Below are 21,933 nucleotides of genomic sequence, written 5' to 3'. Positions count from 1 at the left end.
CTGTCAATATACAGATGTGCATATATAAATACAGGAGAGATATATACTAATTCAAGTTATATCATTTAAGGTTCACATTTTGTATGAAAAAAATACAAGTCGTTATTTTGTGACAAAGTAACTACGTCAAGTATTAGAGTATTGCACACATTGTTGGGTGATTTTGATGCCCTTTCACAACTTTTGATCTTGCAGGCAATGAACATCTTCAAAAGTCTATAGCAATTGCTTCTGAAGTCCATTTATTATGACAGTGCTTCCTAACAACTCAATATATTCTCTTTTTTCATGAGGATGTTGGAGGATGAGTTGCCACCTGGCAGACTCACTGGCTCCCAATGGCCGAGCGGATGGGGTAAAGTAGTGGAATACCAGCTCATCAATTCACTTTCTATTTTAACAGTATCTTCCTAAATTCCTTTTATGTGAAAGGAGAAACTCCTCTCTCTTCCTCTCCCTCTCAGGATAGCATTTTTGTGCATTTAGCAAGTCAGTGCCTGTTGAATAGCTTGCTCATTGACAAGATATGCCTGACACATCTCAAGGCCATGTATGGAAACAATAGACATAACTGAGGTAGTATTTCTTCTATTATATCTCTGTTCACAGGCCACTTCTCTATAAACTTTTGGTTTGGGTCTTCCCCTATCATTTTAGCCTGTACGCACCCATCTTATAACTCACCATCTGCATCTCTTATTGTGATGTACTACCTCGAAACGTTACTTACTCTTCTCTTGTGTACGTTTTGTCTCTTGCTAGCTGCATACTCATTGCCTCCCCACCCTGTCTGACCTCACCTCCTATCCTATCTTTTTAGCTCACTCACCTGGCTCTTCCTTAAACTCACTCTGACCTTAGGCCTTTTGCATTTGTTTCTTCTGCATGGAACACTCTTCCCAGAGAGTGTTCTGTTTCTACATCAAACATCAACCCATCAGAGCTGCCATTCCTCATTACCTGTGGTGGTCAGGGGGCTCCCAGGGATCCCCCTCTCCTGCTATCCATGCCTTTGTGTGATCCTCTCTCCTTGAGGGCAGGATCTGTGACTTCAAGCCAATAGAAACGAAGATTCAAAATGCAGAATCAAATATCACAGAGTATCACTTCTGTAATTACATTACATAAGATTGTAACGTCCATCTTGCTAGTAGATGCCTTCTCTTGTTGGCTTTGATGAAGCAAAGAGGCCCACAGGGCAAGGAACTGAAGGCAGCCTTCCACTGAGAACCAATGGGGAACTGAGGCCCTCAGTCTAATAGCCCTGGAGAAAATTAATTCTGCCAACAATTAAAATGAGCAGAAGTGGTCCTTCCTCAGTTAAGAATTCAGATGAGACCCCTGCCCTGGCCGACACCTTATTGCAGCCTTATGAGAGAACCTGAAGCAGAGGACCTCAGTGAAGCCATGCCCGAATTCCTGACCCACAGAAATTGTAAGATAATAAATGTATATTATTTTAAGTTACCCCATGTGTGGTAATTGTTATACAGCAATAGATATAATATAACCCCAAGCAAAAAAATATCTTCCTGCTTCCCACTCCCTGCCTAGCATTCTCTGTCCCCCTTACTGTGCATTGCTACCTCTTATGTGATGTATTTATGTTTTTAATTTGTCTTCCACCCTCATTAGAATCTGTATTAGAAGAGTTAAGTTTTGTAGGGATTGACATGTCTACAATTTGGGACAGAATGTCTCTTTAAGGAAAAAATTATAAAATTGTGAAACAAATTCAGGTATAAAATTAACTTTTTGTTTAGAATGAGAAAAGTAATCCTAGCAAATAAATAGTTTTAAAACCTGAAAAATATATTTTTTAAAAAACATACCTTTTACTGATTGCCTGACATACTTCTGTAATACATTTTGCCTTGGCTCTACATCTTTTTTTTTTTTTTTTTGCGGTACGCGGGCCTCTCACTGTTGTGGCCTCTCCCGTTGCGGAGCACAGGCTCCGGACGCGCAGGCTCAGCGGCCATGGCTCACGGGCCCAGCCGCTCTGCGGCATGTGGGATCTTCCCGGACCGGGGCACGAACCCACGTCCCCTGCATCGGCAGGCGGACTCTCAACCACTGCGCCACTAGGGAAGCCCGACTCTACATCTGTTGATCACCTCTTTACTTGATAACTTTATAAAATCATACTCTCTAAAAAGTAATTTTTTTGGCATGGTAAATTGAATGTTTAAAATTATTATTATTTACAGTTAAGGAAAGTTTCTTTCATGTTCATAACACCTTATTTGTAATGTCATGTAAATGTTTAGGACTGTTTTCCAGTATCATACAGGAGCTATAATATTTCAAGGTACCTCAAATTTTCTTTTAAAGGGATTAATCCAGAAACTTTTTGAACTGATGACATTTATCAAACAGTTTGCTGTTGATGTCTTTGTTGAAATATGTTATTTTAGGGTATAAAAGAGACAATGATCTGAACTTTTGCATATTTAATAAAAATATCAGGCATGTGAATACATGGGAAGAGGCCTGCAGAGTGAGGGTGCCTGAAGCTTAAGCTTCCCCTGTTTTATGGTAGATCTGCCTTTGTCCCGAAAAGTAGGGACTCTGTCTGTTTTGTTTACTTCTATATTCCCCTGTACTCAGAGTATCTACATGGTTGTAGATCAATAATCAATTGAATTAACAGATGGACTGCTGATTGTTTCGCCTTTCCACATAATAATAAGTTATACATATAATGGGAGATCAGTAAAGACCAGGTTTATCAATAAATATAAGTTCTGGACTGATTCAAAGGAAGATGCCTGAATGCAGGTTACGGAGAAGATACATATAGAGGTAGATTAAAAGATTAATAAATATGTACATACATATGTATATACAAAATACAAATATACACACATTTTATTTTCTATTTAGAATTTTAGAGAACATTTAACTTTGCTTTTTATCTAGCTTTAGGAGAACCCTATATTTTGGGGTGATGTAGTGGCAGAAGTATGCCAGTGCTGGAAGTACAAGGATTTTTTTTTTTTTAACTGAAAAATCCACATACTGTGCAAGACCAACAGTACCACGTAGAGCCTAAAAGCTTGGCCTCTGAGGTTGGAATAGCTCTGTGACCTTGGACAAGATCCTCATCCTATATAAACCACGGCTTTTTCACCCGTGAAATAGACCTAATCTATGAGCCTACCTTACTGTGATCAGACAGTATATATAAAACTCTAACCCAGTGTCCAGCAAATGATGAGCACAGGAAACACAGCTTGTTTTTGTTATTTTCTTTTACTATTAATATTATATATTACTGATAATAGCATACTTTTTGAGAAATTGTAAAAGGCATGTCAATTTGTGATCCTACTTTCACCTCTCACATAAAAAAACATATCCTAAATGTTTCCATTTAAGTTGCTGAGAACTGCTGTGCAATGGATAGGAGGACAGCATGTCTACATTTTGCTGAGACACACTCACCATGAGAGCCAAGAAAACATTATCAGCCCATGGACCCTCCAGGAAACCACAAACGCAGGAAATGGGGTTACTCAGACCCTGACTTTGAAACTAAGAAAACAGACTTCATGGGACTTCCCTGGTGGCACAGTGGTTGAGGATCCACCTGCCAATGCAGGTCTGGGAACATCCCACATGTCACGGAGCAACTAAGCCCGTGAGCCACAACTACTGAGCCTGTGCTCTAGAGCCCGCGAGCCACAACTACTGAAGCCCATGCACCTGGAGCCCGTGCTCCGCAACATGAGAAGCCACCGCAAGGAGAAGCCCCAGCATACCGCAACTAGAGAAAGCCCGTGCACAGCAAGGAAGACCCAATGCAGCCAAAAATAAATAAATAAATAAATAACAGTATATTAGGGAAAAAAAGAAAACAGACTTCAAACTCTCAAGTGTAGCTAATCATTACCGAGAATATGTACAACAGAAAATGGTCATAGGTCGCATTAGATCCTTTGAACATGTACAAAATTACAGGAAATCATTCTCAATAGCATTGTCTTCATGCTGAAAGGACAATACTGCAGAAATAATTTAGAAAGCCCATCCCCCCTCCTCTCAAAAAAAAAATAAAGCAACTAAACTTAGAAACTGTAGGCCCTTTGAAAAGAACCACACATTCACTGTATATACAGATTTAAGCTCTAGAGTGTCTGGCTTATAGCTATAGTGCTTAAAAGAAAAAATAAAAGTAGTGCAAAAGCCAAAAGCATGAAACTGCGTTTGGAATATAGCAGCGTAACATTCTCCTGCTTTTATTAAGAAAGAAAAATGCAACTTTTCCTTAAAAGTCTTTGTTTTGAGTGTTAAATTTTACATTCAGTAAGGATCTAGATTCTCCTCCACAGGTAGCATTAGAAATGGAAAGCAGAGCTCCTGGAGGGGCTGCCTTGAATCCTCCAGTTCCTCCCATGTCTGACACTCTACTATCCTCTGATAGACATTCCATTGAGGTCCCTTAAAATAATGAATGATGATAAAAATGGATGAATACCAAGGATATGGATTTTGAAAAATAACATTATATATGCTTTTACAGTGCACAAAATACTTTTCCATTCATAATTCCATTTGATCCTCCCAATGACCCAGCAAGGTAGGGAAGAGTCTGCCTGTGACTTATCCAAAGTCAGCCAGAAAAATGGCATTAAAATTAAAATTTACTCTTCAGAGCTAGAGTTCCTTTCAGGATGCCATGAACATTAATACATGCTTGTTTAATGTAGTGCTTCTCAACTGGGAGCAATTTTGTCCCTCAGGGGGCTTTTGGTAATGTCTGGACAAATTTTTGGTTGTCACACTGTTGCAGGGAAGGAGAGTGTCTACTGGCATTTAGTGGGTGGAGGCCAGTGAAGTCGCTCAACATCCTGAAGTGCGAAGGACAGCCCCTCCTGCCACAGCCACTGCTCCATCCCCCAAAAGAATTATCTAGTCCCCAAATGTCAATAATGTCGAAGTTGAACAACTATGATATAAACAAGCAACAGTCTTGTAAACACCATTAAGTTGACTAAGTCACTGTGGTGGTTTTAAAACATGTCTGGGACTTACTTGACATTCTTCCCATCAAGAAGCTGAGTAAATCTCCTCCCCTAGAATCTAGGTATGGCTTGGTAATTTCTTTGATGAATAGATGTAGTTGTATGATTTCTGAGTCTAGGTTAGAAAAGACCGTGCAAGTTTCTGCCAGTTTTGAGGGGGACACTTGCCTTTAAATCCCTGAGTCGCCTTGCAAGAAATCAGGCCACCCAGAGGGTGCCATGCTGAAGAAACCCCTTGATGGGACCACGTGAAGAGAGAGAGCTGCCTACCCTCTGAAGGTAACTACATGAGAGATCTCAAGCCAGAACTGCCCAGCCAAGCTCTTCTCAAAGTCCTATGCAAGAAACCAGGAGAGATAACAAATGATGGGCGTCATTTTAAGCCACTAAGTTTTAGGGTGATTGGTTACATGGCAATAGTTAACCAGAGCAATCTCCACATTTGGAGACTCAAAGTCAAGTGCTCCGGCAAACAGAATGTCTTCTCTTTCCCCCTAAAAGGTTCTGACCCACGGAAGTATGGAAATCTTAACCAGAGGACTGCCACTCCTCAAATGAAAATGGACTGTGATCAATCTGTGGGAAATAGCTGACAAGGAGAAGTTTGTCAAAGAGATTTGCAGAGGAAATTCTGAAGGCTATCTTGAAATGATGGACTGCAGGTTAGAGTCCTGGGCTTTAGTCATTTCAAAAGCTGGTTACTGTAAAAATGAGGCATTTACTAGATGATCTCTTGAGGTTTCTTCTAGGCCTAAATTCTAGAATATCCAACTCTACGTATATTTTTCAAAAGATAGGCATTTTAAAATTGTAACTTAGAAATGCACCCTGATGAATATAAAGCATGAGAATTAAAATAAATATGAAGCACCAGGTTACACTCATCAATCTATAAGAAGTTAAAAAAAAAACCTACAAAAAGTAAATTAAAATCTAATGTTGGTAAAATTGGTAAAAATCACACATTACTGATGACCACAGTGTTCAGTATGCAACAGGAGCTAAAAAATATAGATAATCTTTGATCCAGTAATGTTGCTTTTGGAAATTGTCCAAAAGGAAAAAAGAAAGAAAAAGCTTCTTGTACAATGATATTTATAGCCACATTACTTGCAGTAGGGGGAAAAAAAAACCCACAGGAAACAACCTAAATATACAACAATGGGACAATAGTTAACCATGACATGGCAGGATGTATTAATGTAAAGTTATAAATATGAGGGCCACAGGGAAAAGTATATACAAAAGATACCAAGTGAAAAAAGTAAATGAGTCATTTTCATATAAATGGCAAGTATATTTATGAAAATTTACATTCACACTTACAAACATCAAAAGGAAGAAATATAAATATTTTTTCTGTTAACGAGAATGTTAGTATATGTCATTTTCTATAAGGATATTGAAATATTCTGCTTTATAAAGAAAAGCTATAAACTGAAAGTATTAATCAAGTTTAGTACTTTGATGAACATACTTACCTCATATTATCAAAATTTTATTTTAAAATTTTTTTACCAACCATTTTCTGGGTGCTTACTATATGATAGGTCCTGAGAATACAATGATAAATAGGATGAAAGGTGATCTTAAAAATGTATTCAGTGGGAGAGAGAGTCAAGCTGAAGATAAAATATGGTACTGCTTTATGAGGACAGAAGAGGGGAACAAGAAAGGGTTTTTTAGGGAAAAAAAGATGTCTGCACTGTCCTAATACTTTTATTCATCTTGTTACTTGTCAATAGCGCTATCCTAGTTAGACATTTCAAGACAAAGGAGAAATATTCCAAAAGCAAACAAACTCTCTCAAGGAAGTAAAAAAAAAAAAAAATTGATCAACTAAAGGAATATTTTAGCAAATCTGGATAAACCTGAAAATAGAAGCGTTTTGGCATATACGAGTTGGAAAGAACTAGGAGGTTTTTCGCTTGGCATTCATTCAGAAAGTGTGCCTTTAACCTGTGTTACAATAGCTGTCATACGTGTTTCATTCATTCAACAAAACTCAACTTGGCACAAGTGAAGAAGACATGGCCCCCGTCTTCTCAGAGTTTGCGATCTATAGGATTTAGAGCCAAGTAAACATATCATTGAGGTAGAATGTGACAACTGCTATGAAAGGGTCCACGTGAGGAGGACAACTAGGATTAGTGGTTGGGAAGGCTTCCTGGGGTGCATAAGCCTCAGTGAAATTGAGACTTACTTAAAGGATGTATAGAATACGGGTTGGGGGCTAAATTGTATTTTAAAAAGAGAGAACACAGATTAAGGTAAGAGACTAAGGGACTATACTGTTTAAAAGGGTTAAGGTCATATTTCACTGGAACCATAGCCAAGAAAAAAAAAATGATACTAATATGTTAAAGTCTGATTCCTTGGGGGCAAAAATTAAATACTGTAATAATAAAAGGGACTTCTTAATTACTACATACTATGGTCTGAATGTTTGTGTTCCGTCAAACTTCATATGGTGAAATTCTAACCCCCAAATATGATGGTATTAGGAGGTGGGAGCCTTTGGGAGGTGCTTAGGCTTTGCCCTCATGAATTGGATTAGTGCCTCATAAAACAGGCTCCAGAGAGACCCCTAGCCCCTTCCACCATATGAGGACATAGCAAAAAGGCACCAGCTATGAACCAGGAAGAGGGCTCTCACCACAATGCGACCACGCTGGCACCTTGATCTTAGACTCCCCAGCCTCCAGAACTGTGAGAAATACACTTCTGTTGTTTATAAGCCATCCAGTCTGTGGTATTTTGTTATAGCAGCCTGAAAAGAACTACGACACTATGACATTTACATAAATTATTTAACCATCTTTCCACTTTGCATTAAGACTTAATCTGGGCTATTACATTTTTATACTGAAAGGAAAATAAAGATCACATAAAAGTATCCCAATTACCAAGGCTATGTCCTCCCTCCCCACCCCCCCAAACAATAAGTACACAGAAAACTAAGTCAATTTCTCTGAAATATCTATTTTATGCACTAGTATTCAGAATATGGTTACAAAAAGGTCATACAATTCAGAAGGTTCATTGTCCATATTCTAACAAGCATCCAAGAAGCTATTTGGTTAAAGGACCTGAAGGAAACTGGTAAACAATTTGGAATAGAGTTATCTTACTGAACTGGCCAAGAGCCAGCTTGCATTCAGTCTGCATTTCTACATGGTATCCATGGAAATGAGATCAGGCCTACACAAAGACAAACAAAGGCCACCTTCGAACGAATCAGGAGAATGACAACTGCCAATGTCCAAGGCATGCAGGGGCACAATAGCTTTGTACACGCTCTTCAGAACACAATGAAATAATCTCTTACACTGACAATACAGTGTCCATCACTCTTTCTTTTCCCCTTTGCTCATTTAAACATTAACCTCATTTTTATACAGAAAGCCTTTCAATGATCAGGAGTCATGTACGGTTTCTGCAGTAAAAACTGCTCTAGTCCCTTTAAACTAATAAAAGGAAGAATTGCAGTTACCCTTTCAGAACATGGAATAATAATGCAGGAATCTTCATTGACAAAGTTGCCCAGTTTCTATGAACTGTTTGGTCAACAGAACAGACAATTCTCTCCAAGGAGGAAAAAATGCATTTGAAAATTATGAACAGTTCCAATATTCAATGGACCTGAAAACATTACAAAAATATGCAGTTCGAGTTTATACTGGTTAGTAAATGTAATTTACGTGTACAAGAGTCAGCAGGCATAGACTGGATAAAACACTTGAACAGTACCTTGAACTAATTATAACTTTAACAAAATTAAGAGTAGACATTAATTTCTTTTCTAATTTATATTAAATAGAAATGTTTAAAACACCTTGAAAAAAACCCACTGTTATGCAGAATAAAAGGCTTTAACATTTTATGACCAGAACCTTTCAAAGACAACACTAATTCTCTGTGCTATATGGGACTATGATTTCTGAAAAGATTGTTTTGAGTTTTCTCTCTGTGTGCCTTGGTCAGCTTCACCTTTCTCTCATCAATTAATATCCTCTCCATTTCATAGCCCAGAACCTGCTTCGACTTCCTTCACGTAATCACCTGTGCTTTCTAATCTGTCTGGAGCTGCTGCTCTTGTGGGTCATCCAGTTTCCCCCCTCCTTCTTCTTTCTCCCTGACAGCATCCTTTCCATGGACACGCGTGCCCCTTTTCTCCTCTTTGCTTCTCTCGTGTCATGGACTCCTGCCACATACGGGCGCCTCAATGTAAATTTCAAAACTTACAAGTACCGTGCAGTACCGTGACAGAAGTAAAAAAAAAAAACACAATAATGTTTATGCATGTTTCTCCAATGTTTGCTGTTTGTTTGTTTTTAAGCGGCCCCTCCTACCTCATCCCTCCAGCTCCTGCCTTCCTGCCAAAGTTCCTGGCACTGTCCCCATCCCTCACCTTCCATTGACTCCTCAGCCGGCTCCACTCTGGTTCTGTTTTTTCCCCTCAGCAGAGACTGCCCTCACCCAGGAGGGCAGACCTGCCTGACTTCTGTGAAGACTTTGATCCTGTGGACCGACTCTTCCTTCTCGAAACACTTCCACGGTGCCCCAGTCTGCGCTGTCCTCTTTCCTCCTCCAGCTGCGTCTTCTCTCTCCCTTGGCATCTCCGCTTCCTCACCCGACCTTCTAAGGTAGCTCCTCAGGTTGCAGCCAAAGTCATCCTCTAGTCTCTCTTCGTCTGAGTCATCAACATCACGTCTCCAATCCCTCTCCAGATGCCCACGACTCCTAAATCTCTACCCCCATATTGCTCCCACTCCTGTTCCTAACACCGCTACACATAACCATCTAGTAACTACACGTATTCACGTGGATGTCTCAAACTCAACCTGTCAAGCTGACCTGCTCTCTTTTTCCTCTAGCCTTGCTGTCCTTCAGCGCTCCTGTCTTGGTGAATGGCACCCCCCCCCGAGTTGTTTACATCAGAAACCCAGGTCTCAGTCTTAACCTTCTCCCTCTCTCCCTGCCACCCTCGTAAATCAATCACCAAATCCTGTCCATTCTTCCTTTCACATCTGCCCTCAGCTATCTTTCCCTACCGCCACTATCTGGCTTTTTAACCACTGCCATCTTCTTCTTCTTCTTCTTTTCTTAATACTGGAGTATAGTTGAACCACCGCCATCTCTAACACCGAACCTAGACCCAGTTCTTTCCTAGGTGGTCTTGGTGCCTTCAGTCTGGCTTCCATTCACTTCACCATCCCCCCTGCTGCCAGAGTGATCTGTCAAGGGGCCAACCGGAGCATGTCACTGTCCCTTAACAACCTTCAGAGCCTTCCCACTGTCCTCCAGATAAACTCCATGCTCCTTTCCAGGGTTTACAAGGCCTTTCACGGTTGGGCACTCGCTCACTTTCTCTCACTTTCTGTGAATACCTTGAGTAATGTGTTCCGGGCATAATGGCCTTCTCCTTTCCTATTTAAGTATCTAAAACATCTGGCCCCAGGAACTAGGAGACTTGGGGCCTATTAGTGATTACGTTATGGTATTACCACTTAGAGTCATTTACAAAGAACTGAACTTTGATCTCTAAGGCCCTTCACAGTAGATCTGAATGGTAACAATTATTTCCTGCCCCCAGGACGGCCTCTCTAGAGGCCTGATACTTAAACATGTCACAGTGATATTTCTCCATCCTCTGAACTCAACATCTAGTTCTGCATCATTCATTCAGCAATTAACTGCATGAGACCATATAACACCTATTATGTTATAGAAACTTACATTACATCTTTATGTTATAGGCATAGACAACACAACAACATAACAAGCTTTAAATTACACGGAATTTTTTCAAGACACCAAGATGTATGATGGCTTGAAATTTCAGTTACTATCAATAAAAGACAATATCAAGGACCCTCTTCTTCCTCTCTTTCCACTAGGCCAGTGTCCTGGCTTTATCTCCAAGCTACTCGTGACATCATGGTTGCAAGATGGCTATAGCTGCTCCAAGATTTACATCTAGACCTGACAGTATGTTTATTAACTAGCATCTCCCTTAGGAATGAAAAATTCTTTCCCCAAAGTCCCTGAGCGGATCTCACTCCATATCTCATTGGTCGAAATTCCATTTTATGCCCATGTCTAAATCAGACACTGGCGAGAGATCTGGGACCACCAGCACTGGCTCAGTCCAATTACCCTTCAACATTCCCTGGATCTCCAAGCTGTGCAGAGGAGCAGAGGAGGGGTTAACCCAGTACTTGGGCTTCTGTCAGAAAGGAGGATGGTAGGGTATGAAATTGGTTAGGCAACCCCCAGGGACTGAGACAATGTCTTTCCCTCATGTGTGGACTTGTTTCCAAATGGACTGCAACCTCTCTGGACCACATTTCAAGTTTCCAGTGGTTCTACACTGGATCCAGCACGTTGCCTTACATAAAGCAAGTGTTGCATAAAGATATGATCAAAAACTAGTTTTCTGGAATTCACTGAATCCAGAGCAACAAAGCACCTATGTATCATCAGAAGGGAGAATCATAGGGGTCACTTTCACAGAGGACCTATTGTTGTCTCGGGATTTGTGGTATCAAGATTCTTCTCTTTAAGAGTCATTATTCTGTGTGTTCCTCCAGGTAAATCATTAGTTACCATAAGATACAAAAGCACACACGCATACACACACCCTCCACATCTTTGACTTGTTGACTGGAGTAACAGTTTTCCATAGTTCTTTCTCTTATGCTGTGCTCGATCTTTCTGTAATGTCCCGAGTTAAGCAGGGCTGATAGTGACTTTAGTGGTAACATTTACATGATGTCAAGATGACACTTTCGGTCCCAAATATCTTTCCTATTCTTCCTGAAACTCTTTATTTTCAACACACAGACTGAATGGCCTTTATTTTGCTGAATGTCTAAAATTCCACCATTAGCAGCTCATCTCTTTGCATTAACAGGCTTTTCCCTTTTTATACTCCCATGGCTTTCAGCACACTAAGAAAGGAGCAGTCATCACATACTTTAGAAGGAAGTCACTTGAACTGACGCATTCTCTGACTCTTGGTGGTGAAATACACCTGACTTGGTGGTCATCACAAAACAAGGTGGTACAGGCAATTCTGGAATTTTAATTTGCTAGGAAAGAGAAGGTGCAGTGCTAATATTTAAGCAATTACTTCCAAACCTGGCTGCACAACAGAAGTATGAGTAATTGTTTTTAAATACTGAATCCAGAGCGCCAATCTATGAATGTGAATCAAAACAGTGGCTTGTGAACCAGTATGTAGGAAAGAAAAGCTTAGTCGAGGTTGGGCCGGTGTAGCTGGAGAGCCATGGGGGAGGGGAGTTACCATATCAGCTGGTGGTCTAAGGTGGTTGAGGGGCTGAGATGAGAGAGGTCGTTGAGGCTGGGTCCCAGAAATGAGAGATTACTTCAAACTTCCCTTTTTGTTATAAAAACTTCCCTACTTTATAGTTTTACTTGGGGTTGTCTCTTTTAACATAGGACAATGGTGAGTTGCAAAGGGATGAGAACAAAAAAGGGAAAAAGCATCAAGGCAGTGAAGGCCAAGAAAATAGTCTGGAAAATATTCTAACACCAAATATGGGATGATCAGGTGCAGTCAGAACACAGAAGGGTGTGTATAGGTGCATGTACATGGCTCTGGGGTGTGTGTATTGTGAGTGTGCATATGTGCAGTGTGTGTGCTTGTGTGTAAGTGTGCACGGGGGAGTGTGGTAGAGAAGAAGCTGAACAGGCAGGCTGCGGCCAGATGGCGAAGGACTTTTTCTGACGTGTCACAAAATTTGGACTGTGCACCATGTGAGATGGGAAGCCACCAAACGTTTGATGCAAAGGAGTGATTGGATACAGATAAGTGTTTAGAAAGATACCATTGGTGACAAAGCAGAGAATGGAGTGGAGAGATAAGAGACAAACACAGGAGAACCAGCTTAAAGACAGTGGGAGTCCAGACACAAAAAAGCGAGGGCCTGAACTGGGCAGTAGCAGAAGGCACATACATGAGTTGGGGAGAGCAGACAGAACTTAGAGACAGTTTGTGAGGTTGCAGACAAGGGAAGAGATCCCTGGTTTCCATGTTTGCAGGATAATGCTGCCATTAAACAATAATAGACAATGCAGGAAAAAATTTCAGAGGACGGATATCTACTTCAGTTGGGGACATGTGGAGTTGGACATGCATATAGGGCATCTAGGTGGAGATATTTGCTAACAGATGGAAACACTGATCTGGAACTCAGGAGAGGAGTCTGGCTGGAGATGCTGACTTGAGCGGGGAGCAGGCCCAGAGGGAACTGGTAAAATGAAGAGGAGGATCCAGCATGGAACTCTGCAAACACCAACAAGCACTGGGCCAAACAGCTGAGCCTGGGAAGGAGACTACGAAAGAACAGCCAGGAAAATAGGAGACAAACAGGGAGAACAGAAGCCAGGGGTGGAGGGTGCTTCAGGAGGAAACAGCTGCCAGATTACACACTAAAGGAGGACCTGCTTACTAAGAGGGAAATTAGAATATTTACCGCCTGAGGGGAAATTAGGGATCTGAAAATAGGGGGTGATCCGGGCAGGGTACCAGAGATAACAAGAGATGAGGCTAGGCAAGGATTATCCTTAGCCAAGCAACACACTAGACAGTTGTAAGTGACGTCATGCATTTTAAAATCACATTTCCCTTTTCCCTATAGACCTATTACTCAGTTTATGGATTATCCAGGCCTCTTATGGTCTTTCTTTTCCATCCTCAACCTGCCGGTTACCATTTCGATGATTGCAAGCACTTAAACCAAGGAATGATCAATGAAAAGTGATAAATATGAAACCAAACCATGAGCACTGCTTTTTCTTAAATACCTGTGAGAATGTTTATAGAAAGCGAATTTGAATCTATGTGTTAAAGTGAGATTTGATGGTTTTAAGTTTCTACAGTGGTTGGTGTGTGCTAGATGAAGAAACGCATACACATATGCGCCTTTTACATTTTAATTTTTGGTATTTATATTACACAAATATATATGGATATAACTTATAAGCAACTACATGTGTGTCTGTTTAGTAATGATGAGTACTCAAAATTTTATACAGATAGGGTCATGCCATAAAAAACTGCAGCTGTCACAAACCTAGAGCTTTCAATTATTCATTTTAATCTTGGATATTCATGGTATCAAAAAATGATGCTGCTTCCCTGGGAACTTGGGTTCAGATAACAAATGACAAAGTTTTATTATGATTACCCCGAATTAAGAGAAAACCTGTTCCTTGAGTATGTAAATATCTGGAGCAGGAGGAAGGAGGAAATATACAAACTATTTGGACAGATGTCATTTTAAATCACCTCTGCTGGCTTGCAGCCAGTTGAGCTTGTTAACCAACTCCAGGTAAAGTCTCTGGACCTGACTTCATGCCTTGCGGCACTACATTCCTCTGAAGTATTGCTCGCTGCTGTTTAAAGAACAAGCCTCAACACTTCAAAGATAAGAAAATGATGTTATATTTCCATAGCTTCTGTTAATAATGGGTAATTAAAGAGTGATGAAAGGCTTGCATTGAAATGTCCATTAGCTCTTGGGAAGGTGGTGGTGTCCAGGAACTGATTCTCAAGGTGAATCCAACTTTCTCTGAAACCCCTAAGTTAGGGTTGATGGCCCCTCAAAACACTCTTGGGGTCCCAGGAGAGAATATCTGTGAAGCACCAGACCCAGGGTTAGACAGGAAAACTAACGATGCCTATTCTCCGCTGGGGTCGTGTTATTTCTCTTTCTCTAACCCGGAGAAAATGCTACAGGGTCTTCTGCATTAGAATTCTTTCATGATAACAACTGGTTAAATGCCTCAAAGGAGGGCAGTCTAAGAAAGATTTCTCCTCTTGGTAAAAACACTTGAAAATCAGAGACCACTTTTTTTGTTTGTTTTGCTTTGATAGCTATTCAAACTATTATATACAAATGCGACTCCCCCCACCCCACCTAACCCCAAAAGTAAACTAAAGTTCTTGAAGTAAGCACACACGAGGCTCTGGAAAATGGTCTGGAGAAAGTAGCCTTTTTTTTTTTTTTTTTTTTTTTGACCGCACCTGGCAGCACGCGTGATCTTAGCTCCTCGACTAGGGATCGAACCCGCGCTCCTTCCACTGGACCGCCAGGGAAGTCCCCTGGGGAAAGTACTCTTGATGGACTGTGGTTGCGCCGCAGCTGGGTACCCCCAGCCTCATTTCCCCACTTCGTGCAAAAGGAGTCACGCAACGGGTGGGCCCGGCTCTCAACGCCCTGCCGTTGGAGCTGCAGCTGCGGGTAAATCTCTCGTTGCGGCGCCTACGATTCAGAAAGCGGAAAAGAACTTTTCCTGGCCTAAGTTTATATCCGTCAAACAGACGGCGTTACAACAGTAAGAAGAAGGCAGAAGGGCGTGAAGAATTCCCCTCTGCCAAATATTGAAGAGGCGCTTGGTTTTCCTACGTCCCCTAAGGGAAGAAACATCCGTGCTGCGTCCTGAAGAAATAGGGACATTATTCACACCCTGGGGTTGAAAAATAAGCATATTGGGCTCCCAGGCTCCTGCAAAGCCACCAGGCATCGCCCTGAGTGGCAGGCTGTCTCCCAGGACCGGATTCCCGGGACGCACAGAACCTCCGGGTCCGGGTCTGGCAGGGCACCTGTCTGAGCCCGGCAGCAGGATTCTGGATCTCCAGGCGCTCCACTGATCTTTACTCCCCCATGCATGTGTGCGCGTGCGTGTGTGCCTAAGAGCGAAGCGCGTATCGAGCTGACTTTGAAAGGTGCTTTACAGACAGGGTGAGCCGTGCCTTATGGGGACACCAGGCGAGGGAGAGCGTGAATGGGGAGTCTCTCTCCATCCTGCTGGGATGGCTAGGCGCCTGGGTCCACGTGGAATCAGAGCAGAGACGCGCGCCACCTGTGCCTCGCTGGCGCAGAACTCCTAGCTTTCGCCCCCGGGACCCACGCAAGTTCCTCCTGCAACTCATGCGGAGCAAACCCGTCGCTTACCTTGATTGAGCACTAACACCAGCCGCAGCAGTGTGCCGCCTGTCCGTCCTGGCCGCATCCTGAGCCCGCCGCCCCGGGCAGTGGAGCTGCTCTGGGTTTGCACGGGAACCGAAGGACCCGGAGACTCCACAGGAGCCGTACCGAGGTCTTCTCTCCCGCGCCTGGGTGTGAGCAGGAAAAAGTTGCAGGGCAGCTCCCGGGGCGCCAAGGCCCGCCCCTTCGCCTCAGCAAACACCCGACCTGCCCCGGCCCCGCCCCAGCCCCGCCCCGCCGCCCGGAGAGCTGCACCTGGGCTCCTCCACACCCCCGCAGACCTCACCTCCACCCCCGCACACCCTCCCAGCCCAGGGATCCAGGAAGTGGTGGGGGTGGGAACCTCGCCCCTGGAGGCTTTTCCTGCCGGGCGCAGCAGACGGGCGAAAGCTCGCCGGTCTACTACCACACCCCTGACAGCCTGACGCTGGCCCGCGGGGGACCCGGGGTCCCCGAGCGGCCCCGGCCGTCGTGCAGGCCTTCCGGCTCCCGGCTCCTGGCAGGGGTGGGAGGGCTGGGGGGAGCCGTGAGCCTCAGCCACAGTTCTCAGGGGCTGCGCGGTGCATGCCTTCTCTGCCTTTCCCAAGTGGGTGGAAAAACGGACAAAAATAAGCGCACAATGACCAGGTTAGAAACTAACTCGACAGGAAAGATGATCTGCCCACAAGTTATGATTATCCCGAAGTGATGTTTAAGCAAGAGCTGCTGCAAGAGCGCGCCGTGTGTGTGTGTGTGTGTGTGTGTGTGTGTGTGTGTGTGTTATAAATCCTCATACCTTCCTCTCCAAATAAGGAGCTGATTTGATTGCCAACTTTAAGCGATTTACTTCAAGACACACAGAAGAGTGAGAACCCCCGTATGAACTCGTGATTCTTTCTGTTTGTCTACATTACATCGTGAGCATTTTCTTCCATTATTTCAGGCTCAGATCTGGAAAGAGAACATTCCATAATCACTTCTGAGATTTTTACTTCCCAACCTAAGAAATAGAATATTCACTTTTCTCTAAATCTGATTTTTCCTCCGAAAGTTCACCCACAAATTCCCAGCACATTGTTGAAACCAGAATCCTTCCAGTGACTACTTTTATGAAGTAATCAAAAGTTTTAATAAACTAAACTTAAGGATTTGCTGATCTAATCATTATTATTATCACCATTCCAAATCTTTATGGAGCAGGTACTATCAGGAGGATGGGATACTGGCATACTGGCATACTGCCACTAGGAAGCAAAGTGGTTCAAGATGGGAAGGACTTAACTGGTAAAAATCAAATGCTCCCCTTTACCATAGCTAGGGCTGGAGTCTCAAATTGTTAAAGTATTAAATTGGTATTCAACAGATGCTACTGCTTATAAATCATGACTATAAACTCAATACATTTGAAACCAAAATCTATGGCCCCTGGTTGTTTCCTGTTTTCTTATCTGTCACTTACTACTTACTAATCCTGACAAACACCTGAAGGCATTTTTTTTCTGTGCTGTCGATGGTACTCACCTGCTGACTAAGACTCCATATAACACCTGAGAATTTGTAGGTGGCCGCTCACTAACCCTGACACCCAATCGTGGCTCTCCTCACAGACTTCTTGCAGGAAGTCAGCCAGGTTTCAGGGAGATGAATATCTGTCTGTTTCCTTCTGACTCACTGAAATGTGAGTAAGTGTTTGGAACAGACCCTTGTTTGGGAGGCAGGAGAGTTCCCTTCATGTGAGACAGGAATCTGTGCTTTGTCTCAGAGCGCTGGAGAGGAAAATGCACCCTTCTTTGCTTTTGTGCTCAGAACCAGACAAATTAACATCCTGGCATGAGGTACAGGATAAATCAGGAGCTATATTTTTCCAGAGCAGGCAACAATGTCAAATTTCAAGAAACAAAGAGCCAACTCCTGCCCCGCATTAACTTTTTAAGAGTGTAAAGGGTTCCTGACACAAAACAGTTTGAGAACTTCTGCCTTAAACTTCCTAGGAAATATCCTGCCTAAGTGTAATTTTTCTGGACACCACATTCTGAGCTGGAAATAAGATTAAGGGAGGGCTTCTCAAACTCTTTGGTCTCAGGATCCCTCGGATGAATGAATATAAAAAAATGTGATTATATATATGATGGAATATTATTCAGCCATAAAAAGAAGGAAATTCTGCCCTTTGCAGTGACATAGATGAATCTAAAAGACATTATGCTAAGTAAAATGAGCCAGATAAAGACAAATACTGTATGATCTCACTTACATGTGAAACCTTAAAAAGTCAACTTATTGTACAGAGAGTAGAATGGTGGTTACAAGGAGCTGGGGTGTGGGGAATACGGGGTGATGTTGGTCAAATGGTACAAACTTTCAGTTAGAACATGACTAAGTTCTGGAGATCTAATGTACCTCATGGTGCTTATAGTTAATAATACTGTCTCATATGCTTGAAATTTGCTAAGAGAATAGATCTTAAGTGTTCTTACCACACACACAGGAAAAGTAAATATTATGAGGTGATGAATATGTTAATGAGCTTGGTTGCGGTTATCATTTCACAATGTATATGTATATCAAAACTTAATTTGTCCATTTTAAATATGTACATATTTTAACTGTCAACTACGCCCTCTATAGAGCTGGAAAAAAATATTGAAGATCCCAAAGAACTTTTGTATATGTGAATTGTTTCTATCAATGTTTACCATGGAAGAAATTGAAATGGATAAATTTTTCAATATTTATGTGTTAATTAATCTTAAAATAACAATAAAACTATTACATGTTAACATAATACATTTTATGAAAAATAACTATTTCCCAAAATAAAAGAATTCACGAGAAAATGACATTGTTTTACATTTTTGCCAAACTTTTTAATATCTGGCTTAAAAAATAAACCTTGGATTCTCTTATCTGCTTCTGCAGTCAATCACTGTAGATACGTAGTTTTGGTGAAATTATATGAATTACTCTGTCATTGCAGAGATTTATAGCTGGAAAAATAGAACATACTTGTGGCTATTCCTCTGATACTGCACCAAGATTCAACAAGTGGTGTTTTTAAAAGACTAGTTGTGAAACTGTGGGTTAAATCCATTTCACCTGCCTTCACTCATCAAAGTCTTTTTAAGATTTGCATGCCCTCCAAGCTGCACATAGCCTAAACCATAAGATGTTTGCCCCAGTGAGTTGTTTTCTAGAAACTTAGAGTCTGCTGTGTCCAGTCTGAGCTGAGCTGGTTGAGACTGGATAGGACCACTGATCCTTCAACTGGGCAAGTGTCCTGGGTGACCTTTGGAAGGTGCAGAGGCCTGTAGCTTCTTTATGCTTGTGCAGAACAACGATTACCACACCTTTTTCCAATCACATTTCCCCATGCTCTCCACACTCCCCATGCTTCAGACCACCCTGCTTCTTTATTCATTATCCCATAAATAGCCCCAGCCCCTTGCCTTCAGGGATGTGGACTTGAGATTTGTTCTCCCATCTCCTCACTCGGCTGCCTTGCAAATAAACCCTCACTGTGCTGCAAACCTCTGTGTCTCAGCCTTTTGGCTTGCCATGGGTCGGACAAGATGCACCTGGTTTGGTAACAGTTGCAGTGTGAAACAGGAAGCCATATCAATGAACTTTTCCTACCCTGGTGCTGGTTTGCCACCTGGGAAGTACCCTGGGTGAAATTCGAAATTGGCCCTTCACAGAGAGAGTATAATCTAGTGGGGGAGACGGGGAAATAAACGACCAGCCGCAGGATAACTTCTAATGGATACAGGCAGAGAGTAGCTTAGGGTCACAAAGGGGGCCATCTGACTCAGACCTGGAGGATCTTGGAAGACTTTCTTGTATAAGGAACACTTATGCTAAATTTAGAAGGACTCCACGTGGAGTCAGCTGCATCTAGTTCAAGCTGAGCTGGTTAAGACTGGATAGGAACATTGATCCTTCAGCTGGGCATGCATGTACAGTCAGCACACGGAGGGCAAGGTGAGACCCAAGAAAGAGGCAGGCCACTACAGATTGGTAGGTGGCAGTTTTAATAAGCAAGGGAACTTGCATATGAGGCTTGTCTTGGGTAAGATGAGTGGATCTCTGTGCCCTCCTGCAAGATGATGAGTTTATATAGAGGCCTTAATAGCATTCAGTCACATGTACAGTTCAGATGGTCTCAGTAACATTACTCTCTCAAGGCTTGGAGTGACTCCTGCTGTGGGAACAGTGGATAGAAGGTACTGGGGGGCGGGGAAAGCCTGTGAAATTGCCTTGGTCCAGCTCACAGTTATCCTCTCCGTGACCTCCTCCAGCACCTGGTGCACTAAACTTCATTGGTCCGTTGAGTATTTTGACTAGATCTCATGCAAGATTTTGTCCCATTGTGGCTTGCATTGTTCATTCGGAAAACACTAGTTCATGGAGTGATGCAGCTCTTTGTTGATACATCTCATTACACGATATCAAAAAACTCATATCGCCACCTATCTCATGAGAAAAGCCTTTACATATCGGAAAGCTGTCGAGCTCATGCTGGCAGATACGCATTTTCCAAACTTCTCATTTTCATTTGAAAGCTTGAATTTTATCATTGGCAAAATAGACTATCGGTTGTTTCACTTGAAATGAAAGGCCCACTTTGTTCATTTTTGAGAAATGTCTGTGAAATACCCAAGTCTGGATAATCATAGTTTGTCTACCAGTTGCTCTTTCAAGTAAAACTGGTGTTCCATGTGCATTCCTGAGACCACCGTTCAACTTCAGTGCACAGCAGGAGTGCTTTGTATGTACCACCCGATTTCCTCATGCAAAATATAAGACATGTACTCGAGTCAAGATTTAATGAAAGTAATAATTTTTACGGGTTTGTCAAGGACATTCTCAAGTAAAACTAGCCTTCCTTCCCTCCCTCCCTCCCTCCGTTCCTTCCTTCCTTCCTTCTCCTTCCATTCTTCCTTCCTTCCTTCCTTCCTTCTTCTCTCCTCCCTCCTCCCCTTCCCTTCTCTTCCTCTTCTTCCCTCCCTCCCTCTTCCTCCCCAACTCTCTCTTTTCCCTCTTGCCCTCTTTCTCTCTCTCTGCTAGTGCTCAGGGTTGAAGAATGCAACGATTACTCTTACTGATCATTGTTCTTGCAATGCAAGATCAGGGCACCATCCCATTGCACCATCAGGGCAAACATGAAAACAGTGAAAAATGCAACTAATGTCTCAGTATTATTATAAAAGTAGTTTTGACCTACTGATCACTTAAAAGGGTCTTTAGGGCTTCCCTGGTGGCGCAGTGGATGAGAGTCAGCCTGCCGATGCAGGGGACACGGGTTCGTGCCCCGGTTCGGGAAGATCCCACATCCCGCGGAGCGGCTGGGCCCGTGAGCCATGGTCGCTGAGCCTGCGCGTCCGGAGCCTGTGCTCCGCAACGGGAGAGGCCGCAAAAGTGAGAGGCCCGTGTACCGCAAAAAAAAAAAAAAAAAAAAAAAAAGTCTTTAGACACCCAGGGACCACATTCTGAGAACGGCTAAGAACACTAAGAACTCTATTCCTCCCTTCAGCTCTAGGCAGGAGTTCTGGGGGAGGGGGCTCAGATGAGTTTTTCCCAGCATTCCCTTCTGATCTCTTTTTATCTTCATATCAGGCTCTTCTCTGCTTATCTCATTTCCATGTATACATTCACTTAAACCACAAACCTCTGGTTTTTGTCCTCAGAGCTACCACCAGGCCTCCCGGCCACCACAGTGTATCAATTCTCTCTTTACCCTCTACCCTGGTTATCGATGTCATCTCCTACCTTCTGTTCCATTGCTACTCTCTTTAAAGCCCTTTTGATCTTGTACCACGAGACAGTCTCTTAAATCATCTCTCTGTGCTTTCTCCATCCCTGTTTCCAAACCACTTTTTATACCATCATCACAGTTTTCTTTCTAAAATGCA

The 21,933-nt window shown here is 42.5% G+C and overlaps 1 protein-coding gene across 1 annotated transcript in view; it reads right to left on the bottom strand.

Moving 5' to 3' along the window:
- Window positions 1-16,492, bottom strand: part of ITGA2 (integrin subunit alpha 2) — a 107,414-nt gene extending 90,922 nt beyond the window's left edge. The window contains exon 1 of the mRNA XM_022597700.3: window positions 16,013-16,492. Within this exon, the coding sequence (XP_022453408.1) occupies window positions 16,013-16,070 (58 nt within the window). The 5' untranslated portion in view covers window positions 16,071-16,492. The remainder of the gene's footprint in view (window positions 1-16,012) is intronic.
- Window positions 16,493-21,933: the final 5,441 nt, after the last annotated feature.

The sequence above is a fragment of the Delphinapterus leucas genome, chromosome 3 (genome assembly GCF_059928025.1).
Source record: "Delphinapterus leucas isolate spDelLeu-1000000601 "Yukka" chromosome 3, BTC_Dleu_Yukka2, whole genome shotgun sequence".
In the NCBI taxonomy this organism is placed as follows: Eukaryota; Metazoa; Chordata; class Mammalia; order Artiodactyla; family Monodontidae; genus Delphinapterus; species Delphinapterus leucas.
This window is presented reverse-complemented; position numbering and strand designations above follow the sequence as displayed.